Raw genomic sequence first — 24,211 nt, forward strand, 5'->3', positions numbered from 1 at the left:
AGTTTCTTCGTAACTGTGAAAAACATTTTGTTTTCCAAAATAATTGACAGTTAACGTACCTTTTTTAAGAGATTGTCAACCAAAAATGTTTACATAATTAACGGCGTTCAGTATGTTATGATAAATTATTCGAAAGAGTTCCACGTTACCCTTAACCACCCGACAAAACACGTTAACAGAATAAATGTATAAAGTTCCAAAAATAGATGATGAAATGTTAATGACGAAGTGGTTAAGCATCGCGTTTTTGTTGCCATATGACGAGATGGACCCCAGGGGCTCGTATATACCGAAGTTTTCCTTTAAAATATATTTGTTCAGTCGTCCTTTTCTGGAAAATTTCATTTATCAAATGCGTTTTTTTTTAATCTCGAGCGTCGTAATGTCGTACCGATGACTCATTTTTATATTTTGAGTTCACAATCGTATTTAAATTCATATTTTCTTGAAGGAATCGTTTCGGTTTTATTACGGTTTAATTCTGTCCTTGATTTCGGTTACAAAATCTCCATCTTCTGGTCTCTTTTCACATCTAAACATTTTCCTATCTTTTTAAATTCTTCCTTTCTATTTTCGGGGATTAGGATGTTCCCCTTTTCCGTCCGGATTCCAACGAACCGAGGCTACGTTTTGAGATGGGTTAAATTGGATTATATAATCAAGAGATTAAACACGTATATTTTTTTTCTCTTGAATATGTAAAGCTTTACCAAAAATATTGTAACCAGATTTTGGTTTCAACAGATTGTGAGCGAAATCATTTTAAAAAGAAAAATATCAAATAAGCTCCATAAAATTTGGAGGTTTCAAGGAAAAAACGGAATATTATAGGTCTTAAAAGACTGTTTTTTTTCTGAAAAACGAATTGTGATATGTAATTAGAGACTGTCTATGTCAAAGACAAACTCAGTTTACTTTAAAAACTAGTGTCAATCTTCTTTAGGATTCGCCTTCTAAGAACAATTCTTCAAAATGAAACCGTATTTGTCATTAGAAACAATCTTTCATAAAAAAATTATGAAGTGTCTTTAGAAACTCTAAATTTCAAAAACAAACCGTCAGTTGTCTTTTAAAACTGTCATTTCAAAACCAAAGCGCCAGTTGTCTTCTACAACTGTCATTTAAAAACCAAAGCGTCATTTGTCTTTTAAAACTGTCATTTCAAAACCAAAGCGTTGTTTGTCTTTAGTTTTGACCTTTTTATAAGAAGAATCTGTCAGTTGTCTTTAAAGTCTGTCCTCTTCAAAAACAAACCGTGAATTGTCATTATAGAATGATCTTGTATAAAAACAAATCGAGATTTGTCCTTATAGACTGTCTATTTCAAAACCAAAGCGTCATTTGTCGTTTAAAACTGTCATTTCAAAACCACAGCGTCATTTGTCTTTTAAAACTGTCATTTCAAAACCAAAGCGTTGTTTGTCTTTAGTTTTGACCTTTTTATAAGAAGAATCTGTCAGTTGTCTTTAAAGTCTGTCCTCTTCAAAAACAAACCGTGAATTGTCATTATAGAATGATCTTGTATAAAAACAAATCGAGATTTGTCCTTATAGACTGTCTATTTCAAAACCAAAGCGTCATTTGTCGTTTAAAACTGTCATTTCAAAACCACAGCGTCATTTGTCTTTTAAAACTGTCATTTCAAAACCAAAATGTTGTTTGTCTTTAGTTTTGACCTTTTTATAAGAAGAATCTGTCAGTTGTCTTTAAAGTCTGTCCTCTTCAAAAACAAACCGTGAATTGTCATTACAGAATGATCTTGTATAAAAACAAATCGAGATTTGTCCTTATAGACTGTCTATTTCAAAACCAAAGCGTCATTTGTCGTTTAAAACTGTCATTTCAAAACCACAGCGTCATTTGTCTTTTAAAACTGTCATTTCAAAACCAAAATGTTGTTTGTCTTTAGTTTTGACCTTTTTATAAGAAGAATCTGTCAGTTGTCTTTAAAGTCTGTCCTCTTCAAAAACAAACCGTGAATTGTCATTACAGAATGATCTTGTATAAAAACAAATCGAGATTTGTCCTTATAGACTGTCTATTTCAAAACCAAAGCGTCATTTGTCTTTTATAACTGTCATTTCAAAACCAAAGCGTCATTTGTCTTTAGTTTTGACTATTTTATCAGAACAATCCGTCAGTTGTCTTTAAAGTCTGTCCTCTACAAAAAACAAACCGTGAATTGTCATCAGCAACAATTTCTTTAAAAAAAAAACGTCATTGGTCTTTAGAATTCGCTTTTTTACAAGAAGCAACCGTCATTGGTCGTTAGAGACTCTTTAAAAACTAACCGACATAATTAAAAAGTTCTTCATTCGATGTTTTTACTGTTCAAAAATGTTTTTGCTTCAACTGTGAATGTGAATGTCTTCTGGTATTGGTTTCCATGATATTCCGACAAACAAATGCAGGTGTATTATTCAGAATTAACCGTTCTACGTTGCTCTTATGAAATGGTGGCGACATGTCTAGTTACTTAAAAAAACATTGTGCCTCATGCGCTAACAACTTTTGTTGGATTTGGCTGGTCTTGAAAGACCCTAGTTTTGGGTCTATATGCAAAGAATCATCTTTTGAAGCACCGCGACTCAATTTCTCGACATCGATGAAACTAAATAATATTAATCAATTATTTCGTAAACAACTGAAACAAACTGAAACAAAACAACTGTTCTTTTTCGAAAACTATTGAGACGATCGACATATTTTTATTAATTCATTTGTTTTGTTGCTGTATCTGTTAATGTATACACATTTTCTTGTGCCGTATTTGCAAGTTGATTTTTTTTTTGTTCAAAATAAAGTGAAACCAGTAAGTAGAACGTAATGATAAAGCAAAATTTTTCATGTTACAATAAACAGTTTTCCAATAGTTTTTTAATTAGTAGCTAGATATTAGATACAAGCAAAAAATTTGATCAAAAACTATAAAGTTACAAAAAACAAAGTAGATCTGTTAAAAATGCTTCTTTATTTTCGAAATATTGTCGTTAACTTGTTCTCATTGGATTAGATCATATCTTCATTAGTATTATTCCTATTACGCTCTAGGGAAGAAAGTTTGTAAGCCGTCCTCTACTATCGGAGTTGCGTCACAGACCGGAGTTACCCGGGCAACAGACGCCAGGGAACGCCGTGCCCATGGAGACGGTGCCGATGCCCGGCACGCCCATCTCTTGCATGCGTCGGTGGACAGCTGGATTGCTGGCGGTTCCCGATGCGGCCTTGCCATATCGTTATTTATGTTGGAACTTTCAATATATACTTTAAAAAGACCAAAAAAAACTATAAAGTGGTTTATAATTTCACATTTGGGTACATAAAGTTGATACTTGAATTCTGAGACAGACATACGTTGAATAGATGCTATTTTCTTTTTATTTATCTCTGAACATAAAGTATCACCTTCATCGCAATTTCTTCTAATGCTCTACGAGGCCTAGATTCGTTTATCCTTGGAATATAGCACGCACATTTAGAGCTCAGCTCTCAACCATTCCCTGAAAATGCTCGATTCAATAAAGAAGAGATCAGTTCGATCCAGAGTTGATTAGAAACTTAGGCAGCTTAGAACATAGAAGAAAAGCCGCTAACTGACTTGTTCAAGAACACTAAGTTCACATGCAAACACCCAGAATGTCTTATTATCGGAACACTTTTTGGAGAAGTGCAAAATTGTCCAATGCACGTCTTTTCCTCGAACACTACAACTCTCAGAAGTTCAACACAGACATCTCAATACTGTAGGCAAGATTCTAGTCCTTTTTACATAAAAAAAAGCACGGCTCAATATAAAGTCTAAAGTTCTTCACTCCCGAATCGCCAGTTTGAACTTTTTGCACATTTTCATTTGTTATTAAGATCGAAAGACGTCTCGCCTCATTTCTACTTATAAATATAGTACTACATTATCACCATAGATAAAATCTATCTATGGTTTACGACATAATGCCAAGGATTGTCTATGACGCATATTCTTTCAGTATGACGTGAACCTTTTATGCAAACCAAGAAGCGAAAATGGTAATCTCTTAATATCCATCCTATACACACTTTGAAACATCAAAAAGAACGACGCGACGACTTAATTTTATTTCTATCAATGAGTCAGACAAGTTGAACACATGAAGTGGAAGCAGCTATGTATCTGGGAAAACACAAATTTCTAGACCCATAGAAAGATATTCATCAAGTGGTGCTCGTGCCTGAAGATAAAAAATGGTTAAAAGATCATAATCTTCTTCAATTGGCGCTAATTCATCTAGGTAATGCTTCCAATCATCAGTCTTATACTTACAACACAAGATAAATGTATCGCAATCAAAGTATCAGCTTATTATTGAGTTTATTGAACGAGGTTACAAGAAAAATCTGCCGTATCAAATCGCCAATCTAAAAAGGAACCTATAAAATAATTGAAACTTATTTACAAACTACTAGGGCTGTTAAAGACTCGTTTATATACACTTTAATAATATCCTGATTGAAATATCCTGTCGTAAACAAATAAAAAGACCTTCTTAGAAATTGATTCTGTAAAAACGGCGACAACATATTGTAAAAATATGAATAAATTGCCGCCGTATGTAAAAACATGATATAAGTGGTTTTTCTGATAATTGCACCGGCCGCATCCGGCAAACTTTAGATTCAATTACGTAATAGAATGGAACCGGCTTCACGATCTACGTCAGTGGACGGGTTCGAACAATATAATGATATAATCATAAAATCGCGTGTTACCTTTGCGGGTATGTGGTGTGTGTTTTTATTCATGCATATATTTTTGCCACTCGTTTCTATTTCTAGTTTTTTTTCATAGTTTCCGTAGGCGTCCTCTTTTCCCTTTTCCATGTCTTTAGCTTAACAAATCTTCCTTGTCGGTCTATTGCTCTCTATTTTACAAAGGTTTTCGAACAATCTAAGCAATTGTTTTGATCACAGGTTCTACATTCGAGTCTTCTCTTATTCTTTTGTTTCTTATTCTATCTCTTGTAAGTATTTCATTCCAGTTACTTGAATTTTGCTTTTGAGTGAGTTTGTAAGTAATCAGCTTTAGTTAACAGGTCAAAATATTTCTGTTTATCCAGACAATTTCGCAAGATAAAGTTTCTATGCCGCATTAATTCTGAATTAAGTCTGAATATTTCTCGTTTCAACTGTATTTCGATTTAGAGATATTTTTTTTGTTTTAGTCTTCTCCATAGGTAGCAATAATCATGTCCCTCAATTTTAATATAGGTAGACATTTATCCGAAGCAATTCCATCAATAAAAAGATAATCCGTCCACCTCAGACAAGTTTTTTTTTGTAGCATCCAAATAGTACGCAATTAAATTAATCCTTCCCAAAATACCCGAATTTGAAAAAAACCAAAACCTTCTACCTGCTCTGTGTTCCATACTTACACGAACCTAGCCGAGGCGTGTGGAATCCTGGAGAAATTCACTCTGCCTCGAGACCGCGAAGCCGAGATCTGAGCGAAGCTGCGCCGTTTTCAGAGACGTACACACATTGCAGGTTGAATTCGATTCTACTTGTGTTGAGTATTTTTAAATTCCAGGTCACAAACTTATGATAACAGATTACACTACTCCTAACAACGCTCTAAAAACTAATTCGGTAGTAATAAAAACAACCGGCAAATCGTTTTGAGCACTTTATATTTTCTATGAAACTTTTAGATACTTTTACAGGAGTTACAAGTCTTAACATAATTACAAACCAAAAAAAAAAACAAATATAATCAGAAAAGCTTAAATACTAAACATACTTTTAAAAGTTACCATTGCGTAACATCCCCTTTATTTTTAATATTAGCCGTAATTCTTTGAGGCATGGTGTTTATTAAATTCTGGCAGTATTCGGGAGAAAAATCATCCCAAATTTCTTGTAGTCTTTCTTTTAATTCCATGGCAGTTCTAGCTGGATTTGCACGCAACTGCTTTTTCATTTCATGCCAGAATGTTTCTATTGGTGATAAATCTGGACTACTTGAAACCCACTCTAAAAGTGGGAACCAGTTTAAGGCCTTTTTTGACTTATGCTGCTCCATCTTGCTAAAAAATAAAGGCTTTCCCAGCGGTTAAACTTACTTCTCTTGTTGGCAACAATGTTTATTCTAAAATATCCAGGTACTTTTCAGTATTGACAATTCCGTTTATGAAATGCAGTTTTCCCACTCCTCTTGCAGATATCGAGCCCCACACCATCAAACAATCTAGATGAAAAGCTACTTCGATCGTCACCCACGCAAACTTCAAAACGAGACTCATCACTCCAATGTATACAGCTCCACTGTTCAAAATTCCAATTTTTATGCTTTTTGGTCCTTTTAAGTCTATTTTTCTTTTGGATTTGAGTCAATAATGGCTTTTTACTTGGCCTATGTAAAGAAAATTTAAATTTAGAAAAATATGCATTAAACTAAGGTGCTACAAAATTCACCTTGTATGTCCGAAATCCTAATTTGAACCTCTCTGTAACATGTGGATCTTGAAACCCGCCTACCCACTGCATTACTCCAAAGTACACTTAGTTGACCATAGTTCTGAGTTTCTGAGCTCTTTTTCCCATGTTTGAATAAGTTTATTATGATCAATCGAATTTTATCATCAATAACTTTTCCTCTACACATTTTAAAAATTATACTGATCTTATTACTTCAAAAATCTATCTGTCACTTAAAAAAAAAACATTTTTTACTTTATTATTTGCGTATTTTAGACCTAATGAAACTTTGAACACAATTTTGGAAACAATTATCAACAAGACCTATCTGTTTCCATCATATTAAATATCATTCAAAATATTTGACAATATTCATCCAAAACCTATTTTAGACGTGAAACTAAAAGTTTAAAACATTTTACTAACAGCTACTTTTTGGCATTTTAAAATAAAGTTCAATAATTTTTGAATTTTTCTAAGTGGGCCAATTGAAATGTGACGGGGCTCTAGAATTCGGTAATTTTGGAAATCTTTTGCTGTGGAATTGATGAGGAGGAAAAACATTGCATTCTCAAATTGTTAGTTTGGTCTTTGGTCTACGGGCAGTGTAGGTTTTTATAACAATACAGACCCTTTCGTGATAAATATTTCAAATTGATAAATCGCGTCCTGGTTGAAAGACTTTGGTGTGTGGGTCATCAATAAATAGAACCAAATAAATAAAAATTGTTGACTTTTTCCTCTACAACGGCCACAACAGATCCCTATTGAACGGAATCAATCTTTCTCGAAAAAGGCAGTGATGACGTCTGCTCGAGTATTTTCTAACGCCCTTCGCTGTACTATGTCGAAATATATAAATTGCTTGACGATTTATATTTGTTTCACTTTCGATTTTTTATTTTTTTTATTTCAGTTTAACGTGCCTCGACAGCGCTGGTCATTTTGCACACAAAACAATCATAGTTACAAAATCTATTACAATGCATAAATTAAATTATATTTTCTTATACAGCTTGGTGGCTTTAAGAAACTGCACGATTTTCCTTATTTCCGTCGGGCAGTTAAGTGTCTTCTTGAGGTTGGTTTTCATATCAAACTGTTGATATGCGGTAGAATATTCTCTGCAGTCGGTGAGGATGTGCTTAACAGTCACAGGAACTTGACAAGTTCGGCAGACAGGACGACTTTCTGACGACATCAAATAGCCGTAAGTTTCGCGTGGTTGATGCGAAGTCTTCTTATTGTTCCCAGCTTCTCTCCTATTCGAAAAGTTTAGGGAAAAGTGAAAAGTAGATGGGTGGATTTGATGTAGTGCTGTAGTACTCTTGCTCCATGTATCGTGTCAAGATTTTTTAATGAGGTTTTTGAAGTTAGTCTTCAGATCATTGGCAAGCTGAATTGGGATTTCGGGATGATTCTTTGTGGCTTCTTTGGCGTGGCGATCGGCACATTCGTTTCCAGCAATACCAGTGTGCGATGGAAGCCAGACGAGAGAGACTGTTGTATCAAGAGCAATGAGAGTTTGGTAGGTTTGTTGTGAATGTTTTGGACTATTGGATGGTCGGTAAATATGGTTGTGATATTGACTGTATGGATGAAAGAGAGTCAGTACATATGGCGATATGTTTATGGGGAGGATAGATAAAATTGGAAGCTTGAAGGATACTGTATGGTTCACCACTACACGTCGTGGTTTGTAGTGACTGCGCAAACCACACCGGATTCAGCTTTGGAGGCATCCGTATAGAGAATTAGATCGAAGGATTTTTTATGCTGCAGAATTTCCAAGTATGCTTTCTCTACAAGGACACTAGGGGATTCGTGTTTATTGTAGATGGTTAGTGAGGTATCTACCATGGGATTATTTTTATCCAAGGGGGAAAAGAAGGCAAAGAAAGTGGAAAGGTCAAAGAGAGGTTGGTATTTTGGAGTAGAGGTGCGAGTTAGTTCGTGAGTTAGTAGGTACGGAAGTGGTGGTAAGTAGCGAATGGACAGGATTAGAACGATTGGAAGATACAGCATATGACAGGAGAAGAGATTGTCGTCTTGTTGACTTTCATGTCCGTACAATTTCTAAAAAAGATTCAAATATATTTTTTAATAAATGCAAGGTATCTAAACTGTTAAACAAGAAAATAAAGTGAAAAGACAATTGGTTCAAACGTTGATTCAAATAGTATTGATGTCAATGGAGGATATTTTGAAAAACATTAAAGCCATATACATAAATATTAGTTTTTATATATCTATCTCAAAATTTAGTAGCAACCCTTGTATTAATATGAGACAGAGAAAGGTATACCAATAGGTTGAGGTATCTTTAGGAATAAAGCTGTAAATAAAAAATACAATGATCTACATTTGAAATTTGAAATTACATTAAAACCTAGGTTAAAAAACATTACATTTATAGAAAATAATGAAGTAAATTTTACAACAAAAAAACTAATATGAGTGGATCTGACCTTTAGCAACACATAAGGCTTCCTACTTATATGGAGAATACAAACAGGACCACATCCGTGGAATACGGTTAGGAATTAAAGAATTTCATTCAGTTAATTGTCCCGGACTAGGTAGTTCGACGAGTCAAAGTTTGACGTTAAATCCAAATCAAGGTCGTCTAAGTTTTAAACCCCAATAAAGGACCAAAACTAGGTTATATTCCAGAATTTTTGAAATCGGCGGAAGGCTCCTTTAGGCCGGCTAAATCCCGCTTTTCAAAAACTCTGAAGAAATTAATCTTCACGCTAGCACTGACCAAAAGAACAAGGTATGGGGATGATTTGGTTGTGGTAGTAAGGGGTAAGCATGAAGGCATAATCTCTACAAAGATGAAAACGGCCCCAAAAACTGGTGAAACAACACTAGTCCCATTTACAAGGATTTTTTATTGGATACTAGTAGCAATTATTTTTTTTTATTAATTTTGACGTGTTTATTTTCCCTTGTGCACGCTACTACAATGGGTCACACTGTAATTTATTCAATCCAAAGAAAATGTGATGAATAAATAGTAATCCTCTAAATGGTAATCGTATAAATTTACATGACACTCCCTCTTACAACATTCATTAATCATTAAAAATTATAATATCGCTTGATGTAGGCGTTGAATTAAAGGGAAGGTATAAATGTTGTTGTCAGCCCTCTTTTAGAATTTTCGGACCTTCCTTTTTAATTCCGTGGTGGTGTAAAAGGCACACAAACCCTCCAAGTTAAAATATTCATATTGAAGGAAACGATTGTATGCTTTAGAAATAAGAAAATGAATTTTCATTGAAATTACAAACGTCAAAACGTCGAGGGTTGAAAATGTCTTATGTGATGATCAATATTTTAATATATTCTGTAATATCCTAGGTGCAAAAACGAAAAAAATTGTTGATTTAAGGTGTCATTGAAGTGTGATATTATTCCATCCAGCTGGAACCACACACGTCGTCTTCTTAGCTATGGTTTTAAGCGTACAAATGTATCCAGTCTTGTCAATATTCCATATATATAAGGCCCCTTTTTTATTTTATTATTTCGGTGTGAATTTTGGCATATTCTGTATCAATTTCGATAAAATAATCGTTGTCGATTTGGTTCCTTTCGTTTTTCAGGATATTCCAAAGATGTGGAGTGGAAGTAACTGAAGTACTTTCTGTCCAGTTTGCCCCACAACTCAATTGGGTTGAGGTCGAGCGATTGTGAAGGCCAGATTATTACTTTCAGTACATTCTTTCTTACCAATTCCTTCAAATATTCTTTACGCGGCCTCGAGGAATGCTTGAGATAGACGTCATGCAGGAAGCCTTACCTTTTCAAAATCTCTTTTTGTATCAGGTCTTTAGACGTCCTACTTCCAAAATATCCCCAGGCCATAAGCGAGCCTTCACCGTTTTTTATACTTTGACTCTTCATTCTATAAAAGTAGGCAGATCCCTAGGTCCATTGATCTGAGTTGTCGATCAAGCTTACAGTTCAATACAAAACGTTTATCTTCAGCGGTTTTGGTTATTCCAGGCAGCTCTGAACAATTTCTCTGTCGCTAAATCTTTTGGATGTTACATATTTATACATAGACTATGAAGACTTGCGGTTAATGCATGTTTTAACTACTTGCTTATTCATGATCTCAATAAGATGGAAATTAGCTTAATCGCCGATCAATATAATTATATTTAATTCGATGTTAAAATCACTTGCATTTTCTAAGCAAAGTCATCGCATACAGAATAATCAGTTGCCAAGACAATGAGAGTTCCGTGGAATTTCAATTCTTCATGCTAAATTCATCTAAAAGAATCGAGATTTATTTTCAGCTCATTAACATGACGTCTAGCTGACCGTTCTGGTATTCTTACCACCGCTTTCCTAACCCTTTTAACATTTTCTGATGTAGTTAGACCTAACCAAGTCCGCATTACAATATTTAATTTTCAGAATCAGTGAATCATTTAAAAGTATAGATAAACAACATTACACCAAAAACTTGGAATTCCTAAGTACAACGGTTATAAATGGAATAATAGTGGGAAGCAATAAATTCATCTATTAATTTTACTGAAATTATATTTTGTATAATTGTTAATAATGGATTCCTTGTCTACGTTTCTGAGCCGATTACGATTTTACAAAGTGAGAAAATCTGTGATAAGATTTTGTTTTCGAACTTTGTATCATCGAGGAATTGTACAATTTTATTGTTTGTTTCAGAGCATGCAGTGTCGGCTTCTTTAGCAATGAGCAGACGGGCGGGGGGCGGATTCGCGGGCGGGGGAGGCGGCGACACAGGTGGTGGCGGTAGTATCTTATCACCTCGCGGTTCCGATAACGGCGGTTTGGGCGTAAAAATGGTGGAATACGTATTGGGTACGTCGCCTACCGGTAAAGACAATACAATGGTAGGCGTACCTGGTGGCCCGGGCGGTCTAGAACCACGTATGCGCGCTTTGGTACTACAAGATTGCGATAAAGATAAAGACAAACCGCAAAGTCCTAAAGAAGAATGCAACGGACAACAAGTCGTCGTCGTCCAAAACGGACAAGTTGGACAAGATGAAGAAAAAGGCGGTTTCAAGTAAGTTTTTTCATTTGTTTTATAAATTTTATCAAATTTTATGGAATGTATGCAGGATATTTATTAGAGAACATTCGAGGAATTAATTTAACGGATTCTAAGTCATAAACGAATAAATTTGAGTGATAAGTTGAAGAGAATCATTATCTAAAGTTTTGGCTGGTTTTATACGTTTTTTTTTTCATATGTAACTAGTTTTTGCCCGCGGCTTCGCTCGCATCGAATCCATTAAATAAGTATCAGAAATCATTATAAAGAAAAGAACGAACTCTGTAGCTATATTAGAATCTGAGATATAGATCTTTGAATGTAGAAAAATTGCCAAAAACCTACAAAAATCCATAACTCCACATTGAATGTCCGCGCCTAGCTCCTCTCCAACTCAACCGATTTAAGTGTTGAAAAACTCAAAAGAAAGAAGGTGTTTCAGCGAGTGTTCTTAAACCAAAACGAAGTGTCTATCTTGAATAGAACCTGAGATATTGAGGATAGAACGTGTGTATGTGAAAAACTCCCATAAGTAATGTACAGGGGGAAATCACATTTGAGTATAACTTGAGAATGGTGAAAATCAGATGAAATCCGATGGTTGATGGCTGATCTGTGTATCAATACCTTTCATTGAAAAAAAAAAAATTAAGCAAATCGGTTGGGTAGAACGCCTGAACGGACTCGGAATGGAAATCATCAATTTTTTTATTATATAAGATGTGTTGTTATATTGTATGCAATGTCTTGCACGTTGTCTCGCATTATGTCAAGCGGCCAAAATAAATAAATGAGGACTTGTTGGGAAAAACGTCGATTCGTATTTTTAAATGCGCACTTTTCCATTTTAAATGTAACCCCAATTGTATACAACAAGTTATTTCTTCACCCGTAAAAGACAAAGAAAAATATAGAGTCAGACTTGGTGTCAAGACAAACCCATAAATCGGTCCTTTTTCTCGAACGATAAAAGAATGATGAGGTGATATCTTTCATACGAAGGGGAATTCACATAAAAAAGAAAGATGCTACACAATCGGTATTTGATTTATTGTTATTGCTTTGTTTCTACATAGGTACGATATTTTGAGCGTTATTGAATGGACTTCTAAGACCAAATTAACAAATTTGAATAAAACGATACCAAAATTGATATTATCTTTTCAACATCTCGAAAATAGAAAGTCGTTTACTGTATTTTCTCTCTCGTTTCGTTAAAATCCTGTAGTATACCGCGCGGTAGAGTCACATCCGTTTCGGTATTTGTGTTCACTTCCGTTTTTCTTCGCCGCCCTAATTGAAATTAATCCGAACCTTTGGAACGGACATTAGCGAACGTCCCCGTGGTCTATAAATATTCCCTTCGTGTGGTGGTACAAGAGAACTCGACGTGATCTGGGATTCATCGTTTTATTCCGTTTACAGTGGAATGTGGAAGGCAGAGTTTGTTTCCATTAAACAAATTTTCGACTAAAATAAAGAAATTTAATTATCGGTCGACGTTAGATCGTGAAGATTTCGCCATCGGATCGATATAGATAAGGAGCAATGGAAAGAAGTTGTGTCAAACCAATACTACTACATTTCGATGTAAAACTTTTTTTTTGGAAATTAGACAATAAATTAATGGAGAAGTGCCACAGGTCAACGTCTAGGGATGTTTCCTATACCTCTTGTACACGAATGAAAAGTCCTAATAAGAAAATTATATTTTAGCAACTTTTGCAGACAAAATTGCCATACTAGCAACAGGAAATAGTCGTGAAGAAGTGATAGAAAAATTATAAACACTTGGGCAGAAAATTGGAGGATTAGAATAAATTAATTCAAGTCTATACGAGGGTGGCTATCTATTTATTATTGGATATGACTTAATTGTTTTTGAAAGTATCGTTCATTAAGATCAATACCATAGAGGTACCTCCAAGAATATGATGACCTATTAATTCGATGTTTTTACTGTTTTTTTTTTTGAACTAATTTGTGAGAGCTCGCATTGCCGTGGTGAAGAAAGATTCGGTAATTTTAACTTTCGAGATCCCCTCGTTTTTTGGTTCTAGAAAGTCGAAAAATCATCCGATTTCGATAATTTTTTTTAAAATCGTTTTTAAAGCGGATTTTTGAAAAAAAAATATTGGAAATATGTCACCTGGAGATTTCATATAATTTTATGACTTTAAACGCAGTGCATGTATTTTTTTTGTTAATTTACACAAAAAAACGAACTTTTCAGAAGAAAAAAATTGAGAAGTCAGTCAACTTTAGGAAGATACCATTTTTTTAATGGTGAAAATTTTCAATTTTTCAAAGTTAACTTTCAATATTGTACACTTGATTATAATAAGTGATTATTATAGTGAGAAATAATATAGAACTTCAATGATTACTTGATAAAAAAGGAAAAAAACGATTATATTTGAAAAAAGGTCCATTTTAAAAGAAATTATTATTTTCAATTGTAAAAACATGATAAATCAACATTTTTATATACATTTTTTCTTCAATTTGTTCGTTTTTTTTGTGTAGTTTATGAAAAAAAATGTATAACATCTTCATTTAATTATTTGGAAAAAAGTTAGCAACAATTATACGTGATTTAATGCATTTTCATGAACATTTAAGCACTGAATCCAATAAAAGTTTTCATTCTTTTTATTCCCATATTTTTTTTCGTAAATCCGCCATAATAATAGAGATTTAAAAAAAACTCATCGAAATTGGATGATTTTTCGATTTTCTAGAGCCATAAAACGAGGGAACCGCGAAAGTATAAAAATATAAAGTATAAATCATCTTCTGGCATACAAATGCCTTGGAGAACGATTGTTTTTCCTGATTTTTGCTGGTGTACCATTCAGAATTGACCGTTCTACGTTGCTCTAATGGAACGGTGGAGACATGTCCAGTTCATCCCGATAAGACAGGCGACCATTTATTTTTACGTTCTTATCCATAGCTCCATGATTTATCACTTGTCACGATCTTAAAGACGTCTTTTGAAGCACCGCTATTAAATTTTTTCAGCATTTTTTCGCACCAATCGACAAGAGCTTTTTTGAGCGATCTGTCAAGTTATGCGGTATCAAACAACAACAAATATTTTTGACAACCAAATGCTCATGCAATATTGAATGTATGCGAGTGGAGATAATGCCAAAGTATACCTCAATCTCACGGTATGTCACATGACGATCTTGCAGAATCAACTTACGCCCAGCACGTCGGAAGTCATAGAAAATTATCACACGAAAATTTTCGCGGTTTAATTCGATTTTTTTACCAAAATAAATGTTTCATGTAACTGTAAACAACTCGAAAGTGCACTCGTACGACAACACGTTCACCATTAAAAATGATGCCATGTAAAGTTTGCTTTGACATTAACATCAGTGTTACCATATCTCAAAACTTTAGTAGCGTCCCTCGTATACGTAATTTTTTTCATATATTTATAAATATGAATGAAAAACGGATTCCATTCACAAAATACTGAGGTATAAATGCTTTGCTATGTTTTGCTGGAAATTTTATATTAAAGGGAGACTTGAATTGAATATAAAAATTAGAAAAAATTCCACCCTGCCCGTATATAACAAGCTTATGCATTATAAACGTACCCTCAAGCCCATCCAGTCGTATAGTATTCGACTATAGGGTTGTGCTAGTCAAATATTAAAAATAGTAGCCTCTATAAATATCTAGTCATGCATACTATTAAACAAACTTTAGCAAAGCTACTTAATCACTAATACTAATACCGTTCACTGCTATTATTTATTATAAACTGAACTAACTCCGCTAAACATGGTCGATATATATAGCAGAAACGATATTTCTAAAATTCTAGAAAACCGCTATGATAAAAACATACATAAAAACAAACAACAAACGAATTTCGCTGTATATCAACCGGGTCGCGATTTCGCTAAATTTTAGAATGCCATTATAACCGGACAGGACCGGCTTCCCAGCTCATATCGTGAACTTTTCGGTAACAATACGAATATTGAGGTTATTCAGCTCCTTTATATCGCAGGAATAGCAAGGATTAAACCTTTTTTAGTGAAATGATATTGTTAAGAAAAGAGGCAGACCCGATAGAGTGTTTTTTCAGACAATTTATTTGCAAAAATCTAGCTGTCGCTTTAATTATTTAGTTGTGTAATAACTTTTATTTATCTTCGATCGTTCTAGTTCCTTGACGTACCGAAACGTTGTGACAAATTGATTTGAAAAATAATAAAAAAAAAACTGAACGCGTCACTTGAATCTAATTGGGAGTTTCGATGACGCGGCAATGATTTGTTTGCAAGTTTCCTCTTTCTCTTCGTACGCAATCAATAATAATAAAATTAATGAAGTAATTAAATTTAATCTAAGAAAAGCTAACGCGACGCCGACGGTTCATTCATCGTCATTTCGAATTATGAAGGAAGAAAAAAATGCGACGCTGGATTTGCGTAATAGAATCTGTAACATTGACGTCGAGGATGGTTTTCCCGTAAATGGGAAATTTCTCAAACAAGAAACGTTTCAACTCGTTTGTATCTTTGGAAAGGTAACGACTTAGCAAGAAGCTTTCCAGGAATGCCTTTATGAAGTTGAATGATTGCGTTGGCTCTTGTTTCTATTCCTTCCTGTGTCTTTTGTTTCCTTTCCTGGCATCTTATTCCTGGTTTTTCTCCTGCCATTTGTATTTCTTCTATCCAGTTCCTCCTCTGTCTTCCTTTTCGTAAGTTCGTGTTTCATATCTTTTTTCGTTCTCGTGACGCTGCTTCTATTCTCTCCTGTGTCTTTTGTTTCCTTTCCTGACATCTTATTCCTCATTCCTTCTGTCCAGTTCCTCTGTCTTCCTTCCGCTATTTTATAAGTTAGTGTTACATATTATTTTCCATTCTTATGACGTTGCTAAATCATCTAAGTTTCTTTTCTCGATTTTATTTTGAATTGATTTTAAATTCAATATTTGTTCAATGTATCAAAAAAATCCAAATTAAATACTAACGGTAATATTGAACACACTGTGATAGAAATAATTTACACATTATCAGAACTTAGCCGTTCATAGTGGAATAGTGAGTGGTCAAGAAGCGTTAACCACATAGCCCTTCTGATAGTTCCCACAAGCCGATCAGGCGCTTTAACTTGAACCATTTGATGGTACAATATAAACTATGAGGCTTATCCAAATGTCTGCAAAGGTCTGCATATTCTTTCTTTTCTAGATTCTAGAATTCTAGATACTAGTTGAAGTTCGCGCCTATTTTAGTGGAGTAGTTGTTTGATAAGAGACAAAGGAGGCCCATCTAAGTCTGCTTTAGCTCGTCTCATGTCGCAGACTCTGTCTAACAAAGCCGTTTCGTTTTACATATTGAGAAAATTTTTTGTAATGATCATACAAAGGTCGAAGAAAAAATGATTGATAATGAAGATATTTTCCACCTCGTGAGCGAAACATCGACTCAATTCGCACGCAAAAAATCTGTATTATCCATTCTTTTCCTGATTTTAGCATCCCAAAGCCATCAAACATATCAATATTTAGAGTTCCTTCTCCTGGCCCTAATAACAGGATCTAATCCCTTTTTCATGGATCAAATAAGTTTACTTGATCTTGTCCGATAGGATTTAAATCTGGGCTACGCTCTTGCCATAGCGGCAGTTTCGACATCCTGTAAAACCTGTATTAGGATGAAGTTTTTACCTATGAAACAGGCTGTTTTTGCTTCCATTGAAAAGCCCGCCCAAACCATCCTGGAACCTCCTTCAAAAGCTTCCTTTATGCAACATTGCGCGGATGTTTCTCCAGGTTTTCTGTAGACTCGTCCTGCGAGCTCTTGTTGCACTTTAAAATCAATGAAGGCCCGATGTCTCATGTGATGTGCTGACTATGTATTGGGTCATCTCTTTCGGAACAGCGTCTCTTCGATGAAAATCACTAATCTCTGGGAACTGGAGACTGTCTCATCCTCAGCGCGCTGGTTATTTCTCATTGACTCTCGTCTTGTCGCAATAGAGTGAACGTTTGAACAGTTTTATCACTACAATTTCCTGTTTTTTTTTTGCCTGTAACGTGTTGGGGAAACCGAAGAAAGGTCATCGACAAATGTATTGGGAAAAAACATCGACGTTTCGTGGTATATTTTTTTATTGAAATTTCTTGATCAATATGTTGATCAACCTCATTTCAATTAGCGATCAATTACCGTTGCTGAAGGATTCAATGATTTGGAAAAGAATATATAATGTAAATAAAATATACAGTTCTATAATTAGTACATCGGCAATCTCAAGTTACTGGTTGTTCAAACTTTACAGTTAATTTTATTGATAGACAACAAACTAAAAATAGTGCTGAAAAATACGAATAGATTATAGATATTTTAGGTGAATATCCAAAAGATTAGACACTCTGTAAACTTCTATTTGCTGTTGCTATTTATTCTGATTGAATTGAATACATTTGATCCGATCTAGTTCATAGATAAACGCACTTCAGTTGCTAAATATAACACGATTAAAATCGTCCCGAAAGTTAATTAAATTGTTTTTCATTCCATATATCGATAGGCTGTCAATATTATTTTTTGTTTTGTTGTTGGTTGTATAAACAAACACGCATCGAGAGAATGAAATTTTCACGTCCCCGAAAATCAATACTTTCTGACACTACCAGGTTTCAGTTAGTTAATCGATTACTACACGTGACGAACATTTTGCATCTCAGACTGCCGCGACCAAATATTATTAACCCGCTTTTTCTTATATAGGATGTTCGGGAAAATCATCACTTGTCGATTTTTAGACAAACATAACTTTATATTTTAGCCGATAAGAGACGGTAGAGTTCGAGCTACACTGTAATGTTCCCATCATTAATTTTAGTAGTTCATTTAATAAAAAACTATTCACCCTATATCCGAGGCTGAAACAGGCGAAGACTCTCCTGGTAAATTATAACCAGAGAAGATCTGCTGAATGTATCAATCCAAATCCATGAATACTAACAGGAGTCCTATCGGGGCACCGTCGCTTCAATGGACACCTGAAGATGCTAGACTTAGAAGATAATGCAGCGTGCAGATGATACGCAGAGGACGAAACCTCTATCCAAATTTTATGGAAGTGTGAGACACTACGGAATTCCAAAGCACTACACCCGAGAGCATATGAAATAGAAGATGACGACCTCTGAAAGCTGCAGTTATCCCACATTCTGAATTTTCTGAGAGTAGCTGTAAACACTGGGGTCCCCAGTACCGCAGCAAGAAAGATAGACAAGATAGATCCTTTGGATTGCACACTTTGCATTCAGGGGAACTGGAATTGCTGGAAACGTTAATGCTACTACGGTTATCTTTTAACTTTTTCACTGCGACCCCCTCTTATATTCTGACCAGTGAAGCTTTCCCGTATTTTCCCATTTTAGTATACCTAAATTAATGTTCCGTGTTTGCCCATATAGTCGGGGGCGAGATTTTCAACATTTGACTGTTGCAACCGACTAAAATAGACTCGTAAACGGATTCCAGAAAGTTTTTACAGTGGAACAATAGGTGGCGTTGATGAGTTGTGGTACCCACAAACTGACCACCTCCTTTAGACGGCCAATTCGAGTTCCCGCTTCTGCGTTCATTAATTGTACTAAACGTACATGATAACAACAGTTTACAGTACAATACAACTTTAACATAATTTACAAACACTTTCTTTTTATATTTATAATATAGGAATTGAAACGAAGGTAGTTTTTGAGCGTTTTCGTAGTGGGATTGTGGCAAAATTAAATTGCTACAAGGTCAGTCGAAGAGGTCACTTACCAATCGGATAACCTCTCATAAAAGCGATAACAAATTATATCCCGATAGGTGCTCTTTAGCCACACATGTATTTTACGAAGAACATTCTATGAATTATGATTCTGCCAGTTTTGTTTACAAATAACGTCTGTTTTTAGAAACGACATATATTGCCCAAAATAATCAATGTATTTATATAAAAAAATTGATTCAAATAACCTTAGGGTAATCTATATATATATATCTGTCAAACAAAAGATGCGCGGACTGCGGTTTTCATCACCTCATGAGACTTTCAAAACCACGTTTCTTCAATATCAGTCACAAAGTGTGTATACGAAATTGGTTTGAGCGTATACAAAAATTTATAGACATTAAGGGTGAATTTTTCGAACTTTTTGTTTCTTTTTCAATTTTTTGTAAAAACTCCGTCGTCAACTCTCGTATTAATATTGAACATACTGTACATTACCAATACACCAACACTAGTGGTAGTGTTAACAGTGTATAGGGATTAAATAAAAGTCGTAAATATAGTAGTATGCCAAAAATGTATATAGAGTGACTCATATTATTGACAATTATAATTATCGAACAAGCTCAATATGAAGAAAATTAGAAAACACATTAGAAGTGTGGGTAGACCACAAAATCATAAACCGCACTGGTTCTAATTCAGCAGAAAAGCAGACTGCAAGCTAAAAGAGTGAATAAATTTTGTTTACGCGTGATCTTGATAAAATATATTGGAAATTATAAATAATTGCAAATGATTTGGTCGTTTTTATTTATATCAATCCGAACCCTGTCAAGAATTTATTATTATAAGTAATCTAAATACGAAAAATACATTTTTTTGTGATATATTCAAGATATCGATACATTTCTACGATACATGGATAAGTATCGATAGTACACCGCGATATATCGAAACATATATCGATATTTTTATACATGAACCTCCCTAGAACTGACAATACATTTCTGTGACTTCCTCGCACGAGCTGTTGCGTTAATTGAACATAAAACGTGTCCCTACATCTCCCACCACATTATGCCGATATCACCTAGTCAAATTTCAACCTGTTTGACTGTTGAAACGTTTCGTACCTTTTCATTTGCACATCCCTCAAATTTATTAATAAACTGTATAAACAAATTGTTTAATTTCCACGTGTTTTTGTGTCTTATTATTAAAACGCTTGTATGTGAGTTTATGAGCTGTGAACTAAAATCAAGTGACGGATAGGGCACTATACAAGTTTCGACGAGATGTAGGTATATAAGCAGCGGGAGCCTTACTAAAAAACACGCATCAAACTAAACTAAAAAGTTGAAAATAAGTTTTAAAATAAGCATGGGCCGCAACTTTCCAGTTTGATGTGCTTTAAAAGCTTGTTTTTTAGTTTTTGAAACTATATTTATTCATTTTTCTATTTCCTTATGTAAAATTGATAATTTTCGGTTTGAATACCGAAATTTAATATCTCGCCGAATACCTCAACTACCCCTATTTGCATGCAAAACTAATAAAAATACACTAATATTGGAAATACTAGTATTCATGTTGATCGATCATCTTCGTTAATTTAGACAGAACATGCAAACCATTATGGTAAACATGAGAATTTACACCCATCTATCCCATACTGAAATTAACAATACGTATATTGTAGACTGAAGGACGTATTCAACATATTACTACAAAATTAGCCATTCCACCTGATAGATTTTTTTTGATAGTCCGAACGACAATAATTATATCACAAAACGCTCATCTCCAAAGCGGAAATAATTTTTTTTTTAATTATAACGTCAAATGTCTGATATTTTCTAATTATTTTCGGGCAAAACAAATAAAAAAATTGGCATCAATATTCGTTATTATTCTCAATAATTACACGTGGCTCTAAAATATTTTGCGACTTATCTGAACCGTTATTAACCTTCTACGTTTAAAACTTATTGTTTATGAAGTAACTTTTAATTTCGTTTTGATGTATTTTAATACTACACGTATACTAATTAACGAATTAAATTGATGTAAAATGCAAATCATTGCCGGTTTAACACTAATGACTTTTTTATCTGCGACGGAACTGACGTGCCTAACATCTAAATCCGTCTCTGGCTTGCCGGGTCTATCTCGGTTCAAGGCCTCGCGCAACTACCTTGGTTCGAGTCAATGACACGTGCGTGAAACATTTTGTTGGATACCCGCTCACGCTTTAGCTTCGTTGTCAGATCCTACAATATTTCATTAAATTTACAGAAAAATATTTTCTACAAATCACGAACTCCCGGTTCATTTCTTCTATATTAACTGTAACATGGGGTTATTTTATAACTACTCTTCTTTTTCTTGATTGAACTTAATTTTAAAATTCAGTTGATTAACTTGTTCGGTAAAATCCACTCGTACAAATTGAACCTTGGATTTTTTATTTATTTAAATTTTTTCTAATTAATATTTTTTTCCTGTCAATGACACGTCGAAATTTCGATGCAATTTCTTCTTTGTAAATGGTCACAAAATTTCGATGTACAAATTTCCACAAGGCGTTTTAACTATTCCTTAATTCATTATATTTTTGTATTTGAAGTAAATCCGACAACGCCGAATTCTCACTACGCACATTCTTCATCTTCTTTTAGTTTATACGTCGCCTTTGTTAATTAAGGTTGCATCCACTTCATGTGGCGAGAGTTCGCCTAGGCCATATCGATTTTGTACTGGTGGCGGCACCTGGTAGTGCGTAGTCGAATCGCCGAGAATATACGGACAACGGTTTAAATACTGCATTACAGTAAACTATTTCTAGATATTTTCTCTTCTGGTAAGTAATGCCAACTGGCGGAGCTCTCGCGAAGTTATCTGATACAGATTCCATTTATTATTATTGAAAACAATAGATTAATTTCTTTAATATATTTTTTTTTCTAAAATGTTTGTTATGATATTAATTCCAGGAATTTCTTATCTTCTGGGTAAAATAATATAGAGGTTCTTTTATTGTGACATGACGTGAACAACCAATTGTAATACAGAGACGTGTTTTATAGCGTTACTACGAAATATTAAATTTTCGCTTACATTGTTTTCTACAAGGTATAATACATGTTTAAACGTTTGCCTGGAGCTATAAAAATAATAATTGTTTCATAACCTCAACAATTCTTTTTTTCTTAACCATTTTTTTGAATGCATAGAACTAAAACGCTCAACCTCAATTACCGCATCGAGATGACAATACCGCCGATGGGTGTGATGAATGGATGAGTAACATTAAAATAAAAATTATTGACACCTGAGTAATTTATGTACGGACATTGTTATATAGGTGACGTTAGAAATAAGTCAAATATCTACATATTGTCAAAACTATTAGTTTCTGTACTCTATTAACATCTAGGGATTGTTCTTTATTATGTAAAAAGCAAGCATAAAACCGTTTAACATTAAAGTAATGCTCGGAACAGCATTCTCCAGTCTGTCCAAGTTTTTGGTCAGATTTGGGTCGCCTAAAGACGAACTGGTCTCTCCTGTATTGAGTATAGCATCTTCAGGGTATGCTTGGACCCAAATTCGCGGGCAATATTCCAAAGATGGACGAATTTGGGCTTTGTAGAGGATTAGAGGTTGTTGCGGAGTATATGGCCTTAAAAAGAGCTCCAAGTTTTTGTCTAGATCGGCCACGTGTCTCTGTCAGGACACATTGCTTTCAACCTCAACACCCAATAAGCCAACATTTGGTGATAGTAATATTTTACGTCCAGGACCAAATTCTGAGCTACAGTGCTAGTCTTCTTTGTGAAAACAATAGTTTCAGTGGGTATTTCCTGCATTAAATCCAATCAGATTGCTTCCACCCCACTCCAGAATGTTTTCAAGATCGATATTGTTGGTGGTAATGTGTTGAGGTACAGGAGAAAGAGAGTAGATGACAAGATGCATACCTGGGGAATACCAACGTTGACCTCAAGCTTTTCTGACGTGTCCATCTGGATCTGGATGCATCGGTCTTTGAGAACGTTACCAAGCCAGTCGATAAGTGAGGACGACAAACCTCACGATCTTAATTTATTCTTCTTCTCCTTCTATATGTCTAGTGCTATTGCTCTAGATTCCTCAAATTTCTCTATAGCTTTAGTCCGTACGTTGGTGACATAGGCCAGGAGGTTCCTGGTTGATCTATGGTTACGGAAGTCGTATTGATAGTCGCAGACTCGAGATATCTCAAGATTTGGTGGTTAACGACTTTCTTCTTGACCTTGGCAATTGCTGGGACTAAAGCAACGACCGTTGCGAGTAATTTTTGGCAAATAGATCAACGTCCTCTCTCTCACTATCTCTCAACTAGGAGTTACTGTTACGTTACTGTTACAACAGCTGACCCTTTTCATTCTTATCTTTCTAAAGCTGAAGTGATTCCTAGATTTAATGATATCCTTAAAAGATACGAAAAGTGGTAAAGTTGTTTGAAAGATTTCCTACTAATTACTTTACTTTTTTGACGTCAAACTTTGCACTGACACTTCTAATAATTTATTGTTTGTTGTTGTGGTAACGCAATATTTTGTTCATGCATGGAACTGGTCTATGCTAACTAGATATCAATACATCCTCGTAGATAAAGAATTAAGCGTTATTTCGGATTGCGGCATACGTCAGAATACTTTTGCTGTAGCTGAGAACGACACCCGTTTGCGTATCGTACCGACAATGTTACTCGTATAAGTTTATGGAACTTGAAAATGGATAAATGTGATAAGAAACGAACTGCCAAGCTGTTATGAGACATATCGACGTCATGAATAATAAAAAGTTAGTTTTCTGTTCTACTCTCCCTAGCCGGCCTTAAGTTGATACAGTATATTATAGCCCCCGTTTCTTATTCCTAAT

General features: G+C 34.6%; 1 protein-coding gene across 4 annotated transcripts in view; it reads left to right on the plus strand.

Annotated features, from left to right (window-relative positions):
• Positions 1 to 24,211, plus strand: part of LOC130452518 (maternal protein pumilio-like) — a 341,105-nt gene that overhangs the window by 83,059 nt on the left and 233,835 nt on the right. For all 4 annotated transcript variants that reach the window (XM_056791847.1, XM_056791846.1, XM_056791848.1 and 1 more), the window contains one exon: positions 11,158 to 11,521. In XM_056791847.1, coding sequence (XP_056647825.1) covers positions 11,158 to 11,521 — 364 coding nt within the window. The remainder of the gene's footprint in view (positions 1 to 11,157; positions 11,522 to 24,211) is intronic.

This window comes from Diorhabda sublineata, chromosome 1 (assembly GCF_026230105.1).
Source record: "Diorhabda sublineata isolate icDioSubl1.1 chromosome 1, icDioSubl1.1, whole genome shotgun sequence".
Classification (NCBI taxonomy): domain Eukaryota; kingdom Metazoa; phylum Arthropoda; class Insecta; order Coleoptera; family Chrysomelidae; genus Diorhabda; species Diorhabda sublineata.